Raw genomic sequence first — 25,786 nt, forward strand, 5'->3', positions numbered from 1 at the left:
AGACAAGTGTGGTATTTATGTGGTTATAATTGGCATTATGCAAATCGTTTGGTTTTTCGCGAAATATTTTGCGGTCGCTCCACAAAACAATGTTATCCGGTAGGGCGTTCTAAAGTGTTACAGCGCGGGGGAAGAATGAGCTGCCAAGGGGTGAGTATGAGATAAACGGGATGATGTTCTGAACGGTCGTTCTAAGAGGGCGTGTCATGAGTGGGTGAAGCAAAAGAAAGTGTGAAGAAGGCAAAGACGAGAAGTTACGCGCCGTGAAGCAAGCAACGGATGAGACAATGTTTGTTTTAAGGTGGTTACGCCGATATGTCTTGAATATTGTGATGTAATGAAGCGAGCAGTGAGGTTTTGTACGGCTTCTTAGTCATCGGCGAGATAAGCTTGCGAGGGATGCCAGATGGATGATGCGTACTCAAGTTTGGGTCACACATACGTGAAATATGCCAATTCTTATATTTCAGACGATGCGGATATTGAGTTACGTCGCAAATACCCTAGTGTGTGTGAAACTTCACAGCGAATTGTTTGAATATGTTTCACGCATGAAAGTGATGGCGTCACATGAACTGCTAGATATATGTAAGTACACGTGTGGCCAATACGAACAGAGTTAATGCGATAAGTGCGGTGTAAGGTGGTGTGTTTGCGCGTGAAGTATATTACTTTGCACTTAGTGAGGTTTAGAGGCATATGCCATTTTTCGCACCAAGAAGCGATAGTGTCAAGGCCGTGTTGTAGGGAGATTGTGTCGTTAGATGTATGGAGTTATAAAGAACGCAATCGTCTGCAAAAAGCCGCAGCTTCGTTGATATGTTAGTGGGAAGATCATTTATGTAAATAAAAAACAATAGAGGAGATAAACCTGCGCCTTGGGGAACACCGAAAGAGACACTAGTAAGGGTTGGCTGAGCATTGTTAGCATAGGTAAACTGAACGCGTCGTGTTAAAAAACCTTCAATACATTTGATAATCTCGGTGCGGATACCGGGGGAGGATAATTTTGTAAGGAGATGGTTGTGAGACACGCGGTCGAAGGCCTCTGAAAAATCTAGGAATATAGCATCTATTTGAAGGTGATCGTCCATGTGTAGTAGTAGGTCATGCGTAAATTCGGCTAGTTGAATTTCGCAAGACAGACATTTACGAAAACCGTGTTGTAAAGGGTAAAAAAAAAAATTGATTGATTCTGGGTAATCCATTAGGCTATATGCTGTAATGTGCTCAAGGAGCTCAGACGGGACACTGGTTCGAGACATCGGACGGTAATTAGTACGGTTATCGTGCCCTCCTGCTTTAAAAATGGGTACTACCTTCGCCATATACATATAGCAGCGCGGCCTCGCCTATACTACATTTCATGAAGAAGCGTGCGCCGAGCTGTTGAAAGGGACGCATCACCGACTCTGGCCTCGTCATCCGGGCCCTCGTCTCTTGCAACGACAGTGCAGCGTTCCGATACCGTTCGTGTTCTCGTCGTGTCGCGTTTCTCTCGTCGAATTCCTCCGCCTGCCTGCCTCCCCTCCCCCGCCCCCCTAAGGGTGTCTCTACGCTTACTACCCCCTACGGCCGAGGCTGAGCTTCGCTCTAGACGCAGTATGCCCAACAAGCGAATGTTCTCTTTTCAAAGCAAGCGCACATAAGTGATGCGAATCGTTCGAACATCGCTCGAAGCGAGCGATATAACTCATCAGGGTAATGTTTCTTAAAATCCGCCTTGTTCTCACGGTACTCTTACTTCAATATGGATGAATTTGTTGAAAAGGCCGAGGGAAAGCTGGGTAAAAAGGGAGCCTTCAGCATTGCCTAGAACGCTGTCCTGGGCTAATCAGGTGTGATAATGACTTTTTGATAGCTTTCGTTCTTGTGACGACAGATAAGGGGCGTATCCAGGTAGCTCCCAGTAGTTGGGAAAGGGGCGGGAAGGGGGGGAGGCAGCCCAGGATCCCCCTCTCGATCTGCTAGTGCTGCGACAGACGTGGAACCGAACCGATCTATATATTCGGCCATGCTAAAATGGCTGGTGATCGACTGCGATATTACGCGTAGAATTGCTAGTTTTTGGACAAAAAGAATATGAATGAACCAAACAGTAAGAAAATAATGCGCCTGGGAACCTAGAAAACTTCCAACTTCCAAGAAAGGTCAAATACAGACAAAGAAACTTTTACTAGACTAAATTGACTTATGTTATTTCTCTGTAATGCTCCTTTAAGCGTCCATCTCGAAGGATATGGGTGCAATACACCAACCTTGCTCCCCAAGCCACGTTTAAGTAATTTTTGCATTCCGATAACTCTTGTGGACATGATAATACCGTGGGCTTCTGTTTCGCTGCTTCAACGCTTTTCGTTCGTAAGGGCTCTTCACCATTGGCTGGTCGCCTTCGCTAATAAAAAACATGTCCAGCGGTAGGATTGGCTGCAATTTGATCTGACGAACAGTTCTATAGCGTAAGAGCTTTTCTTTTTTGTGTGTGACTACGGTAACTGCTCTTCTTCCTATCGATACGCGTCTGTTTATCTGATCAACTAACTGGCCGATTTTAGGCAGGACGTAATTTACGCGAAAATAACAAAAGCCTTAGCGTAGCAAAAAGAAGGAACGGTGACAAATAATACGGCCTGTGTCCTGCTGACTTTTTCCCCTCCTCCTCGTTTTCTTTTTTTTTCTGCGGTAAAGTTCGCCTAAAGGTACAACTGATTAGGTTACTTTGGATATTTTCTCTATACGGGTGGTCTTATTATTTAATGGTTAACGCGGGGGCACCCACACACAAAAAAGTATACAGCACGCAGAATGCTTGATAACAATTGCATGACATTTTTTTACAATGCTTCGAGCAGCTGTACTGCCATTATTTTTCACGATGCCTCGTAAGGAAGCTGAAATTTTAGTGCTTTTTTAAAGCCTAAGCGACGTTTGGTGCAACTTCACCTTCGAAATAGCCACGATGCGTGCTTTTGCAAGGCGTGAAAGATAGCCCGCGCACGTACTCACCCAAATATGGGCGGGTACAGCCGCATGGTTTCCTGGATGACGCAGTCGAGGTAGGTCAGCTTCTGTATCGTGTTGTAACTGATCTCCTCCTGTTCAGGGCAAACAAAAGGCAGCAAGGAAGCAAGAACATGTGAGGACAGCGTGCAGGGAACACTCCGCAGTATCGACAAATAAATAAATAAATAAATAAATAAATAAATAAATAAATAAATAAATAAATACATAAATTCTTAGTTTCGCACGAAGGCGAAGCATTGAGTGCGATAGCAAGTTATTAAAACGGATAGGTTTTATTAATTTTTAATAAACGGATAGGAAACGAAATTAGGAATTTTGCGGGTGCTAGTTGGAATCGGTTGGCGCAGGACAGGGGTAATTGGAGATCGTAGGGAGAGGCCTTCGTCCTGCAGCGGGCATATAATGAGCTCATTATGATGATGATGATGATGATGATGATGATGATGATGTCATCGTTATAGCTATGGCTATAGCCATAGAACGTTCGAGACTATTTGCCGTTGCTCCGCGCCGCTTATCTGTGATATAAGGTCAGTCGCATCGACAAAAGCTGGTGAACAGATAGGAAAGCCCGTATTATTTCATGGGGGTACACACACAGTCGGCAACATGCCAATATCGCAAGTCGCAGTGTAAGCGTGCGTAAGTGACTCACATCCGGCCCTAGTGCAGCGAGCAGTTCCTGCCGCACTTTCTCTTGCACCTCGGGGTAGTTCACCAGCATGTGGGAGACGAGGGTCAATGTGTTACTCGTTGTCTCGTACCTGATGAAGAGCAAGGGAAGTGATACATGACAATCAATTGCGCTATACCGTACTTACGCGCAACCCGCCAGCTTGTCATATCGGCGGGCTGCATCGAAATCGCCCCAAAATGGAGCAAGCCTTCGCCACTGTAGAGCAGATGTTCTGTGTCCTCAACTGGGGCAAACACACTGGCCTGACCACACCCACAGCGCTCCAATAAATAACGTCACTCCAAGTGACTGTCTTCCAGAATCCTGAAGCTTTCAGACTTCTTGAGAAAGAAGTGTCCCATTATACTGTATCACCGTTGCCCTAACTTCCTTCGTCAAATGTCCATGCCAAGCCGACTCCCCCCTACCACTCCATTAATTTTATCATAAAGAGATGGAAAGGAAATGCTGGTCAGTTGTGATTCAGCAGCATATCTCGGGTGCCATCTTGTTGCGGGCACTGGATAATAGCATCTTGGCGAACCATTTGGCGGATGATCGTGTCGTACGTCTACACTAACCTAATTCTGGCCCCGCGTTCCACGAATGAAGGGGCATCGAGCGTTTCTCTATTTTAGTATGCCCGTAGGCACTTTCGTGAGGCAGTGGATTGGCTCCTTAGGACTTGTTGGGCAACAACCACCACGAATCTTTGCTTACGAGAAAACGTCCTCACCTGAGGAGCACATATATTTTTGCCATTAGGAAAGGGAGAAAGTAGAGGGATCAGCCGTGGCCATAGCACAAGTGTCTCACCTTTCCGCGAGCGAGAAAACAGTGGGACTGAGGGTCTGAATTTTTGTGTTAACAACCGTACGACGCCAACAGACTGCCAATACAAGGATATCGAGCACGGGAGATTGCCCGTCGTTTTAGTAGAAGCGTACGACTGATAAGGTCATGTGAAGTAAAAGTGGACGAAAATGCAACAGTAGGAGCCGGTGGGAGCCGAACCCGCATCTTTCGCATTAAGCGAGCGATTCCTTATAGACTAAGCTACTAAGACGGCTGTTTTGCCGTCCACTTTCTTGGGAATTTGTGTATGTGTATACAATGACTGACCGAGAAAGTGGTAGTCAACGCCATTAAGTGCGAGTTTTACTCGTGTACTTTCTGTTTACAAACAGCAAGTATACGAGTTTGGGGTCCCCTGCAGAAGCGACCTGCGATTCTTCGGGGAATCGGTGCATTCACTGCTGCTTATCGTGTGTTTGTCAATGTCATGCCATGCTTACGTTTCTCTCCACTTTTCTTTAAGGCTGGTATTGCGATTTGACAAAACTGTCAGTACAGTCGAAAAACACCTCTACAACGAAATGACCTGAATAACGAAGAAATAATTCTATACCGGTTCTGCTACTACGTGGATGGCAGTGCGTGGCCATTACAACGAAGTGACCTGTATAACGAAAGATTTTGGAGGCCCCAAGCACTCCGTTACAAAGGTGTACGACTGTATTAGCACAAAATTCTGCATATCCCACGCACTGTGTGAATAGATGTTATGGGAATTTTTTGTAGGTACCTGGCTATCCACCATTCTTTGGGGTTCTTATAGCCCCTGCCGAGTGACCGAACGTGCTTGTGAAAATTTGGTAGTTGTGTTTGTGTGAGCAGCAGCACAACGTCGACCGCGCCGTAAACGTTAGTGTGACAGCAAGGGCAGTTCTACGCCGGCTGTTCGACGGGAGATTATGAGACGACGATTATTGGACTCCACATGGGTAGGGAGAGAAACACTGGCTTCGGTGTCATCAGTACAACTGCGTGTTATACATTTGTACGTACATAGGACTATGTCATGTGGTGCGTGTTAAAACGACAATGGCATTTGTACTCCAGCGAAGAATTGTTAAAAAATGCGATTAACTCTGGGTGATGATAGAGTTGGTACAACTTCGCACAGTTTGTCCATAAACTACTGCTAGGAAAGTATGGGGTGGGGGGAGGAGAGCCGATCCCCTAGATAGCGCAGTCTAACACGATAGCTCAAAGCGCCAGCTGTCACACGAGTGAAGAAGACCGGAAAGTGGCACGTGGTGCAAGCGCTGAGTAAGAGCTGGCTGCCTTCGGGACGAGAGGAGCATGCGCGCGATCGTGGCCCATAGTTGTTAGAACACCGGGATATAGTGCCTAGAATATACTAGGCATTATTAGAATATTCTAGGCACTATAACCGGGATGTCGTGTTCGAGGGCAGAGGTTCGACTCGACTCCACTTCCGGTCACGCATTAGTTGCTCTTTCTTTTATGAAAGCTAGGCGACGCAGGAACCTCTGCCTTCTGCAAAATGCCGAAAATGCGGCAAAGAATGCTTCGTATAATCAACAGTGCAGTAACTTAGAGTCGACTTTGGATAGAAATCCGCGACTTCTGCGAGACTCACCCTGCGAGGAGGACAAGGAAAGCGTTCTGCGTGATGTCGTCGTCGTCCAGGACCACCCTGCTCGAGCACGAGAGACCGTTCGCCGAGGGTGCTGCACACGAGAAAGAGAACCGTGCGTCACCACTCTGTCCTCTTACAAATGAATATCGTAAAATAGATGCAATGGATCAACTCCGACGCTATTGCCTGCGTAGGTCAATAAATTGAAACAGGAGCGACGGATGCGAAGCACGAAGTTGAACATTCGTCTGGAATCAGTATGGTACAGGGGAACATTTAAAGTTAGACAAACTAAGCATTCCACAACTGAGAAGGCTTATTAGAAATTAAGCGTTTCGGAGTAATCCCGACTCCTCCAAGGGTGGCTTCAGGAAGCTTCAGAAACATTTTACACTGATGGTAACAAACAGAACTCAGCGCTAAGGCAAATGGCAAAGAAAGAGATGCTCAGGTCGTGCTCTACTTTCTTTGCCATTTGACTTAGTGCTGAACTTTGTTTCTTACCATGAATCCAATTCAGCTGTAGCCCACTTTGCAGCTTTTTATATAATCGGCTTGCGGCCCTGGCATAGGCTCTGGATGTAGGCTGGGAGCAAAGCTCCCACGAGCGGTTCATTGCCCAGGCGGCGGCTTGGGTGTACCACTGCTTAAGGTATGCAACCGCTTCCGTAGGTTCCGGTCAGTCTTAAGGATGACGGCGCCATAAATATAAATTCTGTCATCCGACGTCTGGCAGTGTTCGGCGACGGCACTACGCTGGGTGTCCAAGCGACGGAAGTCGATTTTGCACTGCCGCACTTTGTTTTCGGTTAGGTTTTGATTCTCCCCCACATAAGACGGCGGGCTCTCATTGGTGGAGATTTTGGAAACGCGGCGCCCTGTGACTCGGATCGGCGGTCTTTCGGCCTGGAGATATGCCGAAGCGTATGTGAAACTTGAATGCTCTTCCCCGTTGTTGAAAGTGGATCCCTTCTTTTCGTTGTCTGCTAAGGGACGGGACTACAACAGACTCTTACGTAGTCGACACCACCGAGCGATTCTTGAGTTTCTTGCGCCAAGCTTCTTTGCAGGGCAACCTTTCACTGACTAGTTATGTGGCTGTGATTCTTTTCAGTTTCTTCTTTTTTTGCCTCAGTTACGGGCTCATTGTTTGTACGCGCTAAAGCGATACGCGCTACTGACTCTCAAGACCTCACGGAGAGTACGCACATGACACTTGGAGAAGCGGCAACTCATTAGAGTCACTGTAGCGACTCACGTGCGCTCTGCTTGAGTTCGTGTTCGTTGTCGTCGGCGGCCGTGAGCTGGGCCGAGGTGACGCTTCCGACGTCCACGTTGGATGACTTGGCTTCGATCATGAGCTGCAGCAAGTCCTTTTGTGGGGCCTGCATCGAAGAGACAGGATGAACCACCGACTGAGGTGGCGTCACGATAGACTCGCGCCGAGAGGGGAAACAGGACAATAACGTTGGATGGATCCCTTATCGTATACGTCAAGGGAACCGCGTACAGCCTAGCCTAGTTTTCAGCAACACTTCGGTCTGCATGTACGCAGCGGTTGTATATTGTTGATTGGCGCCGGGATGGTAGAAAATAAGATGCGCTACAAATATGTCACCACCAGGCGTGTCGGCGAAGCAGCGTGAAAACTTAGAAGGAGGCCAAGGCACCGAACTATATGTGTCCTGCTTTGTTCCATTTTTAGCGGTGAATAAACCTTCCTGATATCTATAATTAACCAATGGCCCGCAGTCCCCAGCAGCTGCGGAGCACCTGACCGAGGCAGCGGTCTGACCTGTAACGCAGCAGACGGTACAGAGAACCTCTGGGTCCGGATAGGCCGCCAATGGGAACTGTACTTTGCAATGTTTAATACCCCAATCCTCTCGAGTGAGGCTAGCTTAGCAGGACTCTTTGAGTAACGGTCAGACATTGTTTGGGATATTATCGGCCTTAGTGAGATTAAAAGAACTGGTGAGGCTTACACGTTGCTAAATAACGGCCACGTCCTCTGCTATAGAAGTTTCCCTGATAAGAAGCATTACGGGGTAGGATTCCTAATTTATAAGGAGATAGCAGGCAACATTGACGAATTCTACAGCGTTAACAAGAGGATAGCAGTAGTCGTAATCAAACTTAATAAGAGGTATAGATTAGACGTAGTACAAGCATCGCTCGAACATCCAGTCACGATAATGAGGAAGTAAATCAGTTTTATGAAGATGTTCAATTAACGATGAGAAAAGGGCAAACTCAGTATACTGTAGTAATGGGCGACTTCAATGTAAAAGTGGGGAAAGAACAGGCTTGTGAACAAGCAATTGGCAACTACGGCGTTGACGCTAGAAGCGCTAGAGGAGAGGTGCAGGTAGAAATCGCAGAAAGGAATAAGCTGAGAATAACGAACACCTTTTTCAGGAAGCGTAGCAACAGAAAGTGGACATCGAAAAGCCCTAACGATGAAACAAGGAATGAAAGTGACTTCATGTTTTCTGTAGATCCCAGCATAGTGCAGGATGTAGAAGTGGTAGGTAGTGTAAAGTGCAGTGATCATAGATTAGTGAGGGCTGTGGTATACCTCAATTTGAAGTGACAAAAAGTAAAATTGGTCAAGAAGAAACAGATTAACTTAGAGGCAGTAAGGGTAAAAGCAGACAAATTTATACTGGTACATGCAAACAAATTTACAGCCTTAGAACAGAGAGATGATGATGATGATGATGACATAATGGTAATGAACGGAACCGTGACAAGGCTGGCTTCAGAGGCAGAAACTGAAGTGGGAGGCAAGGCACCAAGGCAACTAGTAGGCAAGTTCTCCCAAATAACAAAGGGCCTAATAAAGAAACGACAAAGAATGAAATTGTCCAACTCAAGAGTTGAGATAGAATTCGCGGAACTCTCAATACTGATAAGCGATCTCGAAGGTATAATAAAAGCTGCGGAAGATGTCTATGCTGACCTGTACAGTACCCAGATGACTCAGGAGTACTCTGTCCGAAACAATAATGAACCGCATGCAAAAAGTCCTCCTATAACTAGTGATGAGGTCAGAAGGGCCTTGCAAGGCCTGAAACGGGGAACAGCGACAAGAGAGGATGAAATAGAGGATGAGAGGAAGCTCTCTTGGAAGCTCTGCTTGGACACTGCGTGCTTGGAAGAAGTATTCAAGCTATTAAACTGGGTATGTTTAGGATTAAGGGTCGATGGCGAATACCTCAGCAGCCTTCGGATTGCCGATTGCATTGTTCTATTCAGCAATACTGCGGACAAGTTACAACAAATGATCGAGGACCTTAACAGAGAGAGTGTAAGAGTTGGGTTGAAGATTAATATGCAGAAGACAAAGATAATGATAAATAACCGGCCAAGGGAACAAAACTTCAAGATCGCAAGCCATCCTCTAGAGTCTTTGAAGGAGTACGTTTGCCTAGGTCAACTAATCACAGGGAACCCTGACCATGAGAAGGAAATTCACAGAAGAATAAAAATTGCTTGTATCGCATACGGCAGACATCCTGAGACCCTGACAGGTGCTTACTGTTATCACTGAAAATTAAGGTGTAGAATGGGCGCATTTTACCAGTGATGACATTCGGGGCAGAGACACGGAGACTGGCAAAGAAGCTTGGGAACAAGTTAAGGACGGCGCAAAGAGCGATGGGACGAAGTATGCTGGGCATAACTTTAGGAGACAGAAAGAGAGCGGTTTAGGTCATAGAGCAAACGGGTATGGACGATATTCTAATAGACATTAAGGGAAATAAGTGGCGCCGGGCAGGTCATGCAATGCACAGAACATATAACCGTTGGACCATTAGGGTGACAGAATGGGTACTAAGAGACGGGAAGCGCAGTAGATGACGGCAGAAGACTAGGTGGCGCGACTAAATTAGGAAATTGGCTGGTGCTAGTTGGAATTGGTTGGTGCAGGACAGGGGTGAGTGCAGATCGCAGGAAGAGGCTTTCGTCCTGCAGTGGCCACGAAATAGGATGATGATGATGATGAAATGGTGAAGCGTGTTAAAGTTTATCCTGGAGCTGCATCTTAAGGACGTGCCCATGAAGTAGTGAGAGGAAATATTCACAGTGGTCACACATTTACGGGAGATTGTTTACCGAGTTGTCGATCTGGCGCTGCCTGACGATGTTTCCGCATTTTTTCAGGACTTCCTCGAAGGGGTGAACGCCGTTGTTGATTCTGGTGAGCCTCCAGTCGAAGAGGTACCTCATTATGAACTCCATCTCGGGAAATGAGACTGAATGGTGCACAAAAGAACAGGAAGAACGATTAGCTGAATCCTGTATAATGTTGCTGACAGACTGTTGGGTGTTGTCCCAGACAAAGAAAAGCCAGAGCTATAGGCTCTCCATTTATATGAGAAGTATCAGTTCGTGAGCCAGCACGAGGCATGTCAAGCCCGTTTTCGGCGACACCTGTTCATTTGGTTTCTGCAGGTTCTTTGATCACACATTTCAAAGCTAGGTCGGCAAGCGATGGGCGTAAACAACGTTTGTGCATTTGTACACAAATGTCCGCGGAACCTTCAGGTATGCATAGACTATTTTAGTCAAAAGACGACGATGATTTAGCGGCATCTCCTTTGCAAAGAGGTGGCGAGAAATAGTCACCTAGCCTGCTAAAGCTAATTGGGAAAATAAAACATGCTTATAAAACTAGTCTTTTGCATTCATCTTAATATTTTGCCTTTTAAAATCTCTCTATTTAACTTGTACAGTTACCTAAACGTGCAAGCATCCGGTCTTATCAATTTCGTCCTTGCTTTCTTTTTTAACCAGTTCCCTGACGTCTCTTGCATATTATTTTAACTGCCCGAGCGGTTAATGCTCCCATGCGCTTTGAATCCTAGCGCACACGTAACCTACAGCGTCGGCGGACGTATCTAGTGGCGGGTAAAGCAATGTTGAATACACAAATTCATTGTGCACCCACAGAGGCGTCTTTTCCGCCGCGGTACCACACGAGAGCGTCCAAATACTTTCGGCGCGTTACTTTGTCTGGATGGGTGCCTTAAAGACCCCTCTAAAGTTAATCGCCCTTGTCACTGATTTCTTTTTTTTTGCTGCGTTTCCACATGCTTCGTGAATTCGTAACAGCTTGGCCTAGTATTCTCTAGCCGTACTAACTAGATGCCACCGATAGCGAGATTCCGCAATGCCAAGCACATAAAGCACATCACAGCTTGTCTATACTTCCATCTACAGCTCTGTTGGCCTATACGCGCGCGAAATTGCGCTCACCGAGCAGTATGAGGGGCCACGAGAAGGTGTCGTTGAAAAGCAAGCGGCTGCTGATCAGCAGGCTGTGCTTGGGGTTCTTCTGGATGTTGTAGTCGATGCCAGTGGCACTGCGGCAGATCACGTCCAACGACAACGCCTCGTACAGCTCGCCGATCTCGAACTCCTCGCCGGAGCGTGCGTACTCCGCGATCTTGTCCTCGAACTCCTTTACGCTGCACACCACGCCAGGAGCCAGCTGCAAAGCGCGAAGAAGTACATGCCACGGTGGCCCTAGGGTCACTTTTGTATGTATTGTTAAGAGTAGGTGTTGAGTGCTGAATGCATGCATTAGCCACACGGAACACGAGTGTTTCACTGCGGGAAACACGTAGCGATCGCCCGCTGTGAAGATAAGCGGGCAAGTGTTTTGAGGGACTTCGACAATGCTGCCGTTCCGCTCGCACTTCTTCCTGTCGGTACCCTGTATCTGCGAACCACATGTATTTATCGCAGAAGCGGCAGAACACTGGTGATCGTTATTGCTTTGTACATTCGGGCACGAAGATAGTGCGCAGAATTGCATATGATATAAATTCCAGCACCGTCTTCACTGATCAAGGCTGAGCCGGGAAAACTACACGTGGAGGCTGTATCTGGAGTGGAATATAAGACCAAGTTAGTATCATTCATATCCAAACCCTGCTTGAATCCATTCCGCAGTATCATTATTGGTGCTAATACTATACTAACTGTTGCCTATCAGACGAGCGAACTAATGAAGTGGGCTACTCTCCGTGAGTTCCTCTATTGTAATGTAGGTTGCTCTGACAAAAGATCTTTATGAAGGCATGAATTGGCATAGACATTTTTTACGCCAATCTTGTTACGTAACTCAGATTGCCAAACATGTATTCAAACTCTTCATGACCACGGCGGGAATTGGAAACATGTGCTACAGTGGGCGTGAGAATGAACAAATAAAGTGCTTTTTGAATAACCTTTTTCTGAGTAGTTATTTTCTTCTCATTAGGGGGATCTCGCGAGTAAATTGGATGTGGTCTGCAGAAGCTTTCAAAGGCTTACGTTCTCGGTCAGAATACATAAAGAACAGCGATATAAATGAAGCATAAACTGCGCAAAAGTGACTCTGTCAGTAGACACGTCACTTGAACGCTTCTTACCGCATCGGACAACTATTATGGTTGAAGCATCACTCGTTAGATCAATGAGAGTAAATTAAGCAGCATTTGAACAATTAGTGCTGCCTGCATTTCACTAGGCGTGCTTGCTCGAATAAAGAAAGCTTCAGTCGCGAGTAAACGCTTTGATATCTTCTTTCTTCAGCCTCGTCTGTCGCGCTATGCTTCAATGACAATAAGTCTGGCTAATATATACGAGATAGTAAAGAGTTGTACATGCTGGTAACGGACCGTGTGCCGTACCGGGGCGCACATGCATTTTAACGTGAATGCGTTAAGAGCCCCGTGTCGCAGAAAATCCGGCGTCCAGCGTCGGACGTTATTTCGGCAAGCAAAAAGATTTTCAAACCACCTATAACCAGGTCGTCCATGCGCCGCAAGGAAGGTACTGAAACAATTAAATTTTTTAAGCGAAATACGTAGAAAAATCGTAAAGTCGTACTTGCACACAAGCTACAGACATGATAGCGTCAGATTGTAATTTGGATATACGAGAAAACCTAATCCTGTTGCGCGGAAACTCCAAATTCTTCTACAGTATTTCTACCATTCATAGACTGGCCAAGACTTGGCCGGTGTCATGGCCAAGACTGGCCAAGACGCCGGCGCCGCCGTTTGCGCGCGCCGGTTCGCGAATATCTCGGAGGCCACGTTACGGCGCGCCCATTTCTTTAGAACACTTCTAGATGGCGCTCGCGTCCACCCCATCGCGGCCCGCGCAAGAGGCCGCGTTTCTACAAGGAAGCCCGCCTTCGTGCACAGCGTTCGCCGCGAATGTTTCCCGGGAAAACATTACGGTTATATTCGCTGAAGTTGCAGGGAAGCGTGAAAAGCACTCAGGGATCTTTGAATGCTGTCGCGTTCCACTCTTAAAGGCCAAGCTTAAGCGTGCTCTAAACTTTATGCTCACCATCTTGAGCTTGTTAGTGGTGAAGGAGGGAGTGAGCAGGCTTCGTACTTCCTTCCAGCGCTTGCCCGTTAGTTGGATCAGAGACTTGTCGTGAGGACTCGGTGGCCGTTTGCATTGGAAGAGAAGCTGGCGGGGGAAAGAAGTAAAAAAGAAGGGATAACGTCAAATTGCTAGGTATGGAAGAAATTGTTTCTCGCGATACACCTTGTGTATTATAATTCACATTTCTTTCAATCGCTTTACAAGGTAACTCGGAGGCTATTACAAAATCATATTCATCCCTTATATAAAGACGGATACATCCGGTACTGGATGGACGTGGTTTAGTCATGTACGTGCCATCAACCTTCGTGAAAATTGATGCTGGTATACACTTTGATTATACCCATTGGCTAATTGTCCTACCTGTTTTCTTGTCCATGTACTGTCGCTTTCTTGCGGCATTGAGATAACATGTGCCAGACACAGCTCCATTATGCGTAATAACCAGGAGTGCAGACAACATGCACTTTTCTCTCGCTTACGAATATAGGCGTACACATCCCACATGATTCAATCCCTGTGGCCGCCCCAGGTGCTCTACGTGCAAACACATCCAATCTACTACTACAGTAAAAAGTACAGCGTCGAATTACACACACAAGGTAACATCGGCTTTCATCTGAACATCAAGCAACGTAGTCTACTGTCTAGAATGCGCCGCTTGTAGCAAACAATACATAGGTGAGACTGGACAGCAAATTAATACAAGACTCAATGGTCACCGCGCGGACACAAAACACAATTTACCCAAAGCAGTAGCCAGTCACTTTAATGAACATGGTCATATATTTGACAAAGCAGGGCTCTGTATACTACAAACAAATTTCCGTTCCCCTCGCGAAAGGAAGTATACGGAATCATACCTCATACACAAGTTTAATTGCCTACACCCGACAGGAATTAATTTGGCACGCGGCAACTTAGAATCTTTAAAAGCGATAACTTAAATCTGAAACTCTCATATCATCAACCAAGACACAAAACACATTAGGCCACCAGCTAACTTTAATTCTTAACCTCACCTACTCTTCCATTTCGAAAAAAATTTTTCCTGCCAACTACTCAATTTAATGTACTCCTTCAGGTTTTTACGTCTATACTAACTTCTTCCATGTACACTTGCCCCCTCCCGCTTCTGCGTGCGTCGCTTTCCTGTTTGTTATTCCTATTTCAGTCCCCCCTCCCCCTCTCCCTCCCCCCCCTTTTTAAATCTATTTTTTTTGAAACCTCCTCATCAACACATTCCGAAGTCAATATGCCTTTTTCGGCGCCTCAACCCAGAGTATCGCCATTTCTGGGTGCCGCCGTAACGACACCTACGTTGAGCGACTGGGGCAGTGCCCCTTGAAAGACCATGCCGCTACATACATTGCACCGCAGACTCCTCGTCGCCATCTCAACTATTTCAAAATTACTCGACGTATTGCTGCTATGCTAGTCAAGTCACTTTCAACTCAGGTTTTTTTTGTGTGTCTGTTTTTTTTGTCTTTTGTGTTAATTGCGCACTGACCGCTTGACCGGCCCTTCTAATGCCTCAAAAACATGCCGCCAACGACTCCTCCTGAATATCGCCTAACCTTTCGCATCCCCAACAAGCTCCCAAGCCCCCGTATTTCTTAAAAATTTCATTTTTCTCTTTCTTTTTCTTTCACTCCCCCCCTTTTTATTGTCTGTCTTGGTGCCGCACTGGCTTCCCCCACCCCCCCTTTTTTCTTTTTTTCCCTTTTTTTCTGGTTCTATTTCTTTTCTTTTCTCCCCGCGTGCCCACTCTCACGCTCTTGTCCCCTCGTCTTGGGAATGAAGCTCACAGACGTCGGACGACAGCGCTTGTTTCCTCTGGTAATCTCTCTTTAAAACCAACCGCCAGCGACAACACCCGCACGTGACGTCACTGCACTAACCCTTTAAGACTAACACGCCGAGGATGACGAGGCTGCCTTTGACGAAGATAGGTCCTCCTATCGAAACGTTGGCCAGCCTTTCTGAGGCACCTTATCCCTGTTTACAAACTTTATACCACATCCCACAGGATGTCTTGTTGCTCATTAAAACCCGTTTTGCATTGACGGCAATAAAATTTGTAACATAATTAAACCACCTGAACGATTTGGAAGCTGGGAAAGATGCAATGGCATATCAAAAACGTCAAACGTCGAAGAGCAGAGAGAAGGTGCCTTTGTTCGATGGGGACTGAGAATTATTGTAGGCGAGCACATCTAGGCATCTAAAGAAAAAGAAGAAAAACCTAGCACATACACTTCTGTCCATGAAATCTTGAAACTCCTTCACTTGAATCATCTTGAGCAAGTCCAGGTCAGCGATGAGCAGATAAGGACGGTAGCCGTTGAAGTACCTGCCCGAAGAAACAATGCTTTATGTAATATAGCGTCACGGCGTAAATCACGTTTATGGTTAGACAGAGACTAAGCAAACTATGATTAAACAGTAACCGTGTACTTACCCCACTACTTTACCGTACTTGTCTATCCATTCCCTATAGGCCACGGAAGGTGTCTACAATAGTGGCGACAAAAAGTTTTGGTGTGAGTCGACAGTAACGGCTAATGAGGCTGGTTAGTGCAGTTTCTCATAGGCAATGTCGCAGTTTACAAGACAGGGTACTCATTTTGCACACAAGCCGCAAATATCACTTATCAGATCATGGAAAAAGAGACTACACGCGGAAGAATTTCGGCGCGGTCCTGCAAAATCTTGCACGAAGCCTTGTTTTCTCGTCAACCTCTCCCTTCCGCTACGCTCCTTCGCCCTTCTCTTTCCTATTTTCTTCTCCTCTTGCCGCAGGACAACTGATGTGTGCGTGAAAAGGCGAAACCGTTTGGGTGGTGACGGCGACTACCTTCAATTTTACTTAAAACGAAGGAATGAATGATTGAATGAAGGAACTTTGTTTTAGGAGGGACGGCTATGAGGTGATGGCGATGGATGATGAGGTGCGTAGAGATTCAAAGGGGTGTCCCTAAGCCATGAAATACTAACATATATATTTTAGTAACTCGCTTTTCTGGTGTCCAAGGCACATCTCTGCTTTTTGGTAGAATTGAACTCACCGGACTGACACCTCCCGCTTACATGTTAGAGCTCTTTAACCTTATTTTTTATTCATCTCCGCTAAGTCATTGAAAAAGCTGCAGTGGCATTTTCACCCCATTCATTATCATAACTAATTCCTCCTTTTCCACACTTCCAGCTGTATCAACCATTAATCTGTTGCAAATAATTATGACGATGATTTATTGTCGTCCGCTTTGAAACGGGACGGTGATGAATAGTCACCTAGCCTGGTTACCTTGCATGGTTATGTTACTGTGGCTTCTTACTAGTGCGGATTAGTAACCAGTGCTGTTGGTTAGTTACTGTGGTTTGAGTAGCCGGTTATTCTCCTCGCCCCTTGGAGAGTAAGGGCTGCGTTAATGCTGTCAAGAAAAATTGCTGCCGCCCCTATAGAGAGAAGTGCTCTTGTCGAAATGTTGACTCTAGCCCGAGGTTTCTTTGGCTCGGTCATTGTCAATCAACACTACCTTCAAGCACATTGGAATCTCCGCTGCTCTAATTTATGTTTCCATGCTTGCGCTGCTGATTGCAAAGCAAGACACCTTCATCCGCAACGAGATACTTGACACGTGTGGATGAGGCGCCCAAGCGTATGCCTACCTTCTTTCGCAGTTCACCTATGTTGCCGGTGATGATGCTTGGCTCTGGTCCTGGAATGCCGAGGTCCTTGAAGTAGTTGAAATGCTGTTTCCTCTTTCTGTTTCAGAGCGGAGACAAGAAGTTCCGAGCGAATTAGTGGCAGCGATGTATGTCGCATGCGGTGAAGTACTACTTCGTTATCTTGATGATGATCGTCATTGCCACGGTAATAATTACTGAAGGAAGAAGAGCTCCCCTTACAAAACCGATTCGTCACGCCGGAAGCACATGCCGCCGAACACCACTAGTCCTACTTCTCTACTGAATTATCAGCTAGCCTAGTGTCCGGCCTTTATTTACACTCCTCTTATCGTTGCTTCCAGTCGGATGTCGCACGATCCTCAGCTTCCTTTCAAACGTCTTCGTTAGCTTCCGGGTTTCGGCCCTGTATGTTAACTCTGGTGAAAAAAGAACAACCATTATTTTTTTCCTTTCTTCTTTAGGATATCGGTAACTAGCAGTTACTGGCTTGGGAGTGTCCGCTATGCACGCTCAAACTCATTTTCGTCCTCCATTGGGTTTCCTGCGCATACGACGGTGCGCTGTCGTTAGTAAGCGTCGACGCGCGTTACTCACATGTACCAGTGAACCAGATAAAGCAGGATGGAAGCAGCAACCAGCTGCCACAGGGCATACGTGGGGTCCATGCTGCCGCAGGAATTCTCTTCCTCTGCAAAAAGCCAGGGCCAGTGAATCAGTCTCGCGTACAAAGGGCTTTTAGCCGGGCTTTGAATAGTCAGGCGTACTTCTTCGCTTCGCAATTCACTTTGTATTTCACTTAATTTGACACATCCCCCATAGTGGGCATGAGACAAATTAGGATGAGCATCAACCAGACAACCAGCATACAACACTTCCTAAGGTGCCAGTGCTGTATGGGGCAGCATTAAGCCTTACGAGAGCCGTATCGCAGTATGCAATACACACTCCCACCTTGAGCAAAACGAGAACAAGGTAAAAGCGGGCATGAACGTTACGGCAAGTATACAAGAGCATCAGAAACTCAGGATATATGAATAAAAAAATATGGTAAAACCAGGACAGGCGCGTAGAAATTTCCTGCCTCGATTTCTATTCAACGTGGCAGTGATCGGTCTTCCTGCGAGACTCGAAAAGATAGACGGACTCGGACACAGCCTCTACGCGGACGACATCACACTTTGGGTGGCGGGTGGAATCGATGGGTATGTGGAAGAGATCCTTCAAACAGCAGTAAACACGGTGGAAGGCTACATCAAAGACAAGAGACTGAGATGCTCCTCGCAAAAATCAGAACTTCTGCTCTATAGGCCCACATGCCGGGGTCGAAAAAGCATTAGGGAAAGGCCGGGCATTGTGGTCACAGTAGAAGGCACCACGATACCGATAGTGGAGAGCCTGAGAATACTGGGACTCCGCATATCGGAAAACGGCCATAACGGAGAAACCATTAGACTACTTGACAATAGTGTTCAACAAACAATCAGACTAATAAAGCAATATCCAACAGGCACTATGGCATGACAGAACACAATCTCATCCGATTATTAGAAACATTCGTGATCAGTCGTATTGTATATGTGGTTCCTTACCTCAAGCTCTACGCTGCGAAGAAAGCCAAGATAGACTGCATTATTAGAAGGGCGTATAAGCAAGCCTTGGGACTTCCGGCAAATACGTCAAACGAGAAATTCTTGGCGCTCGGCGTGCACAACACATTAGACGAACTCATTGAGGCCCAGAGAGTAGCGCAGTATGAAAGGCTTACACAGAGTTTGACGGAGAGACACATCTTAGATGACATCGGAATAACCTACGAAGCACAGCACGGAGTGCGGAGAGACATCCCAAGGAAAATAAGGGAACATCTATCAATACCCCCATTCCCCAGAAACATGCACCCGGAGTTTCACCAAGATCAATTTCACCAAGTCCCAGACGCCAGTATACCTTTTTCGGCGCCTCATGCACAGGGTGTCGCCATTTCTGTGTACTGCCGTAACGACACCTACGTTGAGCTACTCAACGTAGTGACACCTACGTTGGGCTAACGTCCCTTGAGAGACCATGCCACTGCTTTCCAGTTATCCTATGCATTTCACCCCAGACTCCTTGTCGCCATCTTAACTCTTTCAAAATTAGCCGACGCATTGCTGCTACGCCACTAAAGTCACTCTTTCAACTGATGTCTTTCTAGGTAATTTTTGTTACTCGCGCACTGACCGCCTGACCGGCTCTTCTAAAGCCCCCAAAACATGCCGCCAACAACACCCCTGCATGCTCCTTACCCCTCGCGTCCCCAACATCCTCCTATGCCCCTCTTTTCTCTTTTTTTGTCGTTCTTTGTTCATTTTTTTCTTCCCTCTTGATGTTCCCCTCCGTTTTCTTTCTCCCCTTTCTTTCTTTTCTTTTCTCTCCGCCTTCCCACTCTCCCGCTCTTGTCCCCTCGTCTTGGGAGCCACGCTCACAGAGGTCAGGCGACAGCGCTCATTCTCTTTGCAATCTTTCCCTTTACAACCAGCCGCCATCGACAACAACCGCACGTGACGTCACTGCACTGACCCTTTAAAACTAACATGCCGAGAATGACGAGGCCGCCTTTGACGAAGGTGGGTCCTCCTATCGAAACATTGGCCTGCCTTTCTAAGGCACCTTATCCCTGTTTATAACCTTTCGTGCTTCAACGGAACACTCGTGCGTATGTTCCGTTGACGGCCGTACCTTTATACCACGTGCCTCGGAAAGTAATTTTTAAATCGCCTGTCGGGCGTTTTAAACAAAGTTCAGCCATTTGCTTTCCTATAATGTTTCCGCGCTGCGTCTGCGTTAGCAATAAAATCTATAGTGCTTGAAACTCACAATGGTTGGGTCACTAGATAGATGTCGACAAATTCGGTAGTCTGCGCTTCGCCACGGTGGTCGTGAGCACTTCAACCACTTTGCTTTCCTTCGCAATGTCTAACCGGTACCACCTCCAGAAGTGCTGTTCAGGGAATTGCCAAATCCCGCCTAATTGTCGAATTCGACATCTTGCCAGGTCTGATTGGCCTATGGAGCTGCTACAGCGTCTGTGATTGGCTCAAAACACCGCCATTGCATAAGTTAACAACACGGTGGAATTTGACAATGTTCAGAGTAGCACGCTGGTTCCACTCGCTCCAGCTTCTGGTTGCGTTTTGTCTTTTTGATTACTACAGATGCAGACAGACTGCTTAGGTTTCGTGCGAGAATTCACCATACAACATGTAGATTATGTGTTATTTTCTCTTATCTTTCTTTTTTTTTTAGTTAGCTTGCCCTATGGCATAGAAAAAAGAGTTACACATGATCGCTGAGCCCTATTTTCTCCAGCATGAAGTTGGAAAAAGAGTAGCAGTGTTTGACGGTGCACTATTTTGATAGAATCACTCCAAGAAATACTATATGTTACTGACGCTGTAAAAGCTGTTGCGGAAATAAAGGAGGAGGTGATCAGACGTGAAAAATAGGCAAGAGGTGATCGGATGCGCGCATATCGGTGCATGTGTGTCACCCCCATTGGCTGGTGGTGACGCACTCGTCAGAGTGTCGTGTAAATGCAATGTATGATGCGCACAGGTTGGCCGTGATACCCTGCACTGATTGCTGCAGTGAGAGAACACTCGTGCGAGTGTGCCGTTGACGGCCGTAATGCGACGGTTTCTCGAAATCGCCTGCCCCTTTGCTTCGCCCTTGTGCCGTTGTGCGTGCGGTGAAGAGAGCGTCACAAACAGAGCAGCGGCTCTGGGTGTTGTTTTCTTGACGACCGTAATGTTACCGTGATCGCCACAGGTGAAGGTAAAACAGCTCAAATTTTTGGCCTAAATGAAGAAAATTGTTTACCGAAATCTAGTATGAACTTGCTGATCAAGACAGATGATGACTCGAATACGAAAAACACTTCGCATATTAGAAGCATTTCCCACCCCTCTTCTATGCTTAAGGGAATAAGGGATTGGCTGAATGACGGGGTTGGTGTCTGAGAATGGCGCCCTGACTACAGGGGCTACAGCTTAGTATCGATCAATCGGAATTATTTATCATCCAACAAAATACCAGCACACGGCGGGGTTTGCGCCACGCCTCCATTGCGACGTAGTCCCTACGGTTGGTAATAGGACCTAGGATCCCGTCCGCATCCAGGAGTCAAACGTCATGTGCGCTGTGAAACCACCGATTTTATGTCTGACGAACTATAGTGTTTGAGGGGCTCGATTTAAACGTGACATAGCGTCAGAGTGCTTTGCAACGGACATCACACTTTGCGGTGAGTTCCAAAGGAAAGCAGCAGCACGGGCTGCATATTTTAACATGGCAAATAACTCGGAGGGAAATGCGTAATGAATGCATCATTTATTTCAGGAGTAAAGTGCTTAGATAAAGATTAAGACGGACGGGAAAGACGCCGGGATTACAAATGAGTGTTGCTGCATACAATGAAACTGTGGACTAAGGAAAGAAGGCTGTACCATTACTGATACAATATGCCGCCCTCTTCGAGATATCATATGAGAGAATTCTGATGCAATTCACCGTGGCTCTTTGCATTCTGAGAGTTTCATAAATTATTCTTTTAGGGTCCATAGTCGCCGAGGATACGTGTAGCGAGGAAGAGCAGGTAGTGAAGGGTAACGTGCGTGAGCTACTTCTCAGCGCTAACAATTCACGCCGTTCCACGAGGCACTTTTGCAGCGAGATAACAGTCCCAATTGACAATGACATTAACCATGGCGAGAAGAGAAAGCTTAAGGTAAAATAAGGAGTCAGCGTTCCGCATTGGCTGCACCGGCCTGCCAGTTCTGTGCAATTCCTCCTCCCGCCGGAGAGACCCGGAAGGAAATATTAGCAGGGGTAGAGTCACCGAGACTTATACGCGTGCTTGGCCTGTAAATATGGGCGCCTAGGTAAAGGAGATAGCGGTACGCGTTCTTAAAAAAGAAAAGGGTAGTCTGTATTACGGTGGCATGGAAGATTATCTGACGACGGCTGAGTCACCATAAACTATGTGAACCTAACAACTGACCTGAACTGAATCAATCTATAGATGCAAACTCAGTCGCTCACTTATCAGAGTTTAACGAAAGGTACTTTTCACTTCCAGCCACTCTACGTTGCGCTGCACATTTCGGGTGAAGTACTCGCCCAGCAACGAGTGCTTTCGCACCAGCCGGCGGGGCTACTTCCGCTTGCCGTCACTCCTCACCTAAAGCTCAAAGAAAGTGAGAACTTCTAGATTAAACAAAACATCGAGCGGCTTTAGACAACGTTAACTGATCAGGTTGATGCTGCAGCCGCTTTCGATGGAGGTCGCTGGGCGAACCATAATAGCGAACAACTGGCGGGACCAGGTTTAACACGTTGGCGTCGAGCCCTTCGCATCAAATGTTCTTGGATGGCGAATCTCGGCGGAGCGTGGGAAACCGGCCAATATAGGCGCGCCGCTATCACCTGTCACTCACAATATCTATCATCGGCTCGCGACCCGCTATCACTTTGCCACCTGTCGGCACACAAGGCGCCCGCATCATCAACGGGGTGATTGCGGAACCCTGTGCGACGCGCCCACTCGACGCACGGCCTCCCGGGTACGCAACGAAAACAATCGAGTCCACCTGTACGCGGATGCACTGGACGAGCGCCCCGGCCGGGGGCAGGCAGCCCCCCCCCCCCCCCCTTCACTCTCGCCCCTAGTCTTTCTTCGTCTCCATCTTTGGAATAGTAACAGGCAGTATTGGAGAACCTACGCTCTGGTCCCCACGGTAACCCGTACACAATTGCAGTCTGGTTGTGTCTTCATTTAGCTACCCTAAATGCCCGTCTCGGAGCTGTTGCCTGCAGAAATGAGAAATACGCACTAAAATCTTTGTGCATTTTGGAATTTGAGATTACGCGCAACACTTTGTTGCCAGTATTTATTTCTAATAGGAATGGGCCCTAGGCCTAAGGAAAGAGAAATAAGGATTATAATAGGGCCGGTAAGTCGGCGGCATGTACGAAGTGCAAGAGCGGGACACTTCCAGTTCTGTCACTGTCGTAGCCGACTCACGAAACCAGAGAGTTGTGAGTTTAGTTTGGAGGCAATCGCTCTGTAATGCGGAAAAGCACCGCCCCACTGTGGCTACGTGTTTAACGTGAGTTTTCGCGCCCACATTCTCGTGTAACTGGACTGCTTCGCTACGGATACACCTCTTCGCAATTCCTTCGCGTTTCCAGTTGACTCGTGCGATCACGTATGGCTTCCTTTAAGCCCCACGCATCATTGTACAAACTGGTCCAGACATTATTACTATAGAATAGAACTGAAGAAGCTTTTCATTATAGATTTTGTAACTTGCGTCTGCAAAAAAAAGAAGAAAACCAAGCCATCGAATATATCCCCGAAAGTAGCAACACAAAGTGATGTTGAACACACACGTACCCACACACGCACACGACAGATGATGTCATCTATGGTGCGAAGCAGTGGGCTTCAATGTATGCATGTAAAGATTGCGGAGCGCACGCGGGAAAACACGGCAATTCATGACTCCAGCCGGCCCGCTCTGCGGTTTGCGACCTCGCTGCTGTGGAACACAAGCCAAGAACTACGGGCGCCATGCACCTTGCACGTTCTCCGGTACGCGCCGATAAAGCATGCAAACAAACGCGCAGCCTCGTGCTCGACGGTAGTGTTGCCGTGGCACTTGTGAATACGGCGAATTGCAACGCCGCGTTGGCACAAATAATGAAAATAGTTTGCCTACCTGTGCTCCGGGCAGTCCATGACGAAACACTTTTCTCTTACGAAATAATGGGAGATTGAATTGAACGTGTGTTGTAGGTGCGTGCAAGCATAACGCTTTGGTTATAGCATAACCAGGTGCCTTTAGTTAAAGATTCCTAACGCCACGATAGCTCAGTGGGTATGCGTACTGCATTGCGATGCCGAGGTCGGGTATTCGACTCCTGACCGAGGCGGCCTCATTTGGATTGGGTAGAAGGGAAAAGACGTTCATGTGCCAAGCTTTTGGTGCAGGTTAAAAAAAAACTCAAGTGATGAAAATTAATGCGTAGCCCTGCAATCAACAACGACAGCTATTATACAGTCCTCGTGTTAATCGTAACCAAAAATACTCGATTATTGGCGTATTTTGCCATTGATTTGTACAAGTTGGGGTTGTAGCGCTGCTCTATCGCTGAAGTTCCGTTTGCATTGAGGCTTGTTAAGTATCTGCTGCTTGCGTTACAACAACGGCCTATTTATTCCTGGCATCCACGAGTCTGAACAGATGCTAGTTCTATGCATTTATCATGTTAGGAAATGAATTATTCGAAAATGCAGTTAATGAGTCCGAAATATTATTTAATAAAAAGGAATTGTTACGACGGCGGTACCTTACTGTGCGTTGCCAAGTTGCGCATTACGTGAACGTTAGCGATAATGCGTCAAGTACTACCGGCGGAACCAAAATACGCGTGACAACATAGAAGCCGGGCTCGCCGCATTCACAAAAAGCTCTTGCGCGAGGTACGTTCGCATGAGAAAATTTCAACCAGTACTGCTACCGGACATATTATTGACTAAGGCGTCCAACCAATGACAAAAGCATGAACGAAGGATAAGTTTTGTCGCTGTTGCCTCAGAATTCAAGCCCTGCTCCCAAGAGAGATATAACTTTATTATGTTTTTGATGGGGTTCAGGGGTGGCGGGGGCCGGGAGCCTAACCCCTAGTCCCCCCTATTCTCATACGGCGACCAGGCCTTGCTTTCTGGTGGCGTCTTCGGCCATCCGGACGGCCCAGAGCTGCTCCTCTGGGTCCAAGCTGAGTAGCAAAGTCTCCCACTGCTCGGCCGTAGTTATGATGCGTGTGTTAGTGCGGTAGGTGTTGGTGGGTGAGGCTTTGGGGCATTGCCAGATAATGTGATCGAGGTCAGCGCGGGCCTCGCACGCTTTGCAGAGTGGGAAAAGAAACACGGTTCGTCGCTGGACGACGCACTGTTTTGAGCTTCCCGCTGGTCCAATTGCAATAGGTCGCGGCCACAGATCCTGTTGCGTGGCAGGCAACTACAGAGAGACAGCTTCTTCCCCTTTCATTATTGTCACGTTGTTGCGTCCGCACGATTTATGCCATTTCTCTGACCCTTTCCGTTCAGCCTTCTTGTCTACACAACTTCGTCTACCTCGTTTGCCCTTTGTTCTATATGTGTGTGTGTTTGCGCGTGTGTGTGCATGCGCTTGCTTTCTTTTTTGTTTTTGCATTCTTCCTATGAGCTAATGACGAGGCGACACCTGCTCAGTGGAAACAATGCTATCGGTCTCGGATTAAATTAAATTACACCTGCATTCACAGCAGGTGTAATTTATGACATTGATCTCGCCATTCCCAATGCGGACTTGCCTGTCCTCGTCAAACCAGCAGCTGAAGGTGTCGTCATCACGCATGCGAGCCTCCTTGCAAAGTCGTGCTGCGTCAAACTGATTTTCAAGGGAGATTGCATACCATCTGACGTCAAAGTAGGTCAATTCCGACACCCTGTTCGACCATTCGTACAAAAGCCT

General features: G+C 47.0%; 1 protein-coding gene across 6 annotated transcripts in view; it reads right to left on the bottom strand.

Annotated features, from left to right (window-relative positions):
• Nucleotides 1–25,786, bottom strand: part of LOC139046722 (thromboxane-A synthase-like) — a 68,690-nt gene that overhangs the window by 4,395 nt on the left and 38,509 nt on the right. For all 6 annotated transcript variants that reach the window (XM_070536658.1, XM_070536655.1, XM_070536660.1 and 3 more), the window contains exons 2-12: nucleotides 17,826–17,919; nucleotides 17,211–17,307; nucleotides 16,000–16,052; nucleotides 15,795–15,891; nucleotides 13,497–13,622; nucleotides 11,409–11,643; nucleotides 10,266–10,405; nucleotides 7,405–7,531; nucleotides 6,147–6,237; nucleotides 3,680–3,788; nucleotides 3,007–3,095 (exon numbers count right to left, since the gene is read on the bottom strand). In XM_070536658.1, the coding sequence (XP_070392759.1) occupies nucleotides 3,007–3,095; nucleotides 3,680–3,788; nucleotides 6,147–6,237; nucleotides 7,405–7,531; nucleotides 10,266–10,405; nucleotides 11,409–11,643; nucleotides 13,497–13,622; nucleotides 15,795–15,891; nucleotides 16,000–16,052; nucleotides 17,211–17,307; nucleotides 17,826–17,896 (1,235 nt within the window). In that variant the 5' untranslated portion in view covers nucleotides 17,897–17,919. The remainder of the gene's footprint in view (nucleotides 1–3,006; nucleotides 3,096–3,679; nucleotides 3,789–6,146; nucleotides 6,238–7,404; nucleotides 7,532–10,265; nucleotides 10,406–11,408; nucleotides 11,644–13,496; nucleotides 13,623–15,794; nucleotides 15,892–15,999; nucleotides 16,053–17,210; nucleotides 17,308–17,825; nucleotides 17,920–25,786) is intronic.

Source organism: Dermacentor albipictus, chromosome 3 (assembly GCF_038994185.2).
Source record: "Dermacentor albipictus isolate Rhodes 1998 colony chromosome 3, USDA_Dalb.pri_finalv2, whole genome shotgun sequence".
NCBI classification, from domain to species: domain Eukaryota; kingdom Metazoa; phylum Arthropoda; class Arachnida; order Ixodida; family Ixodidae; genus Dermacentor; species Dermacentor albipictus.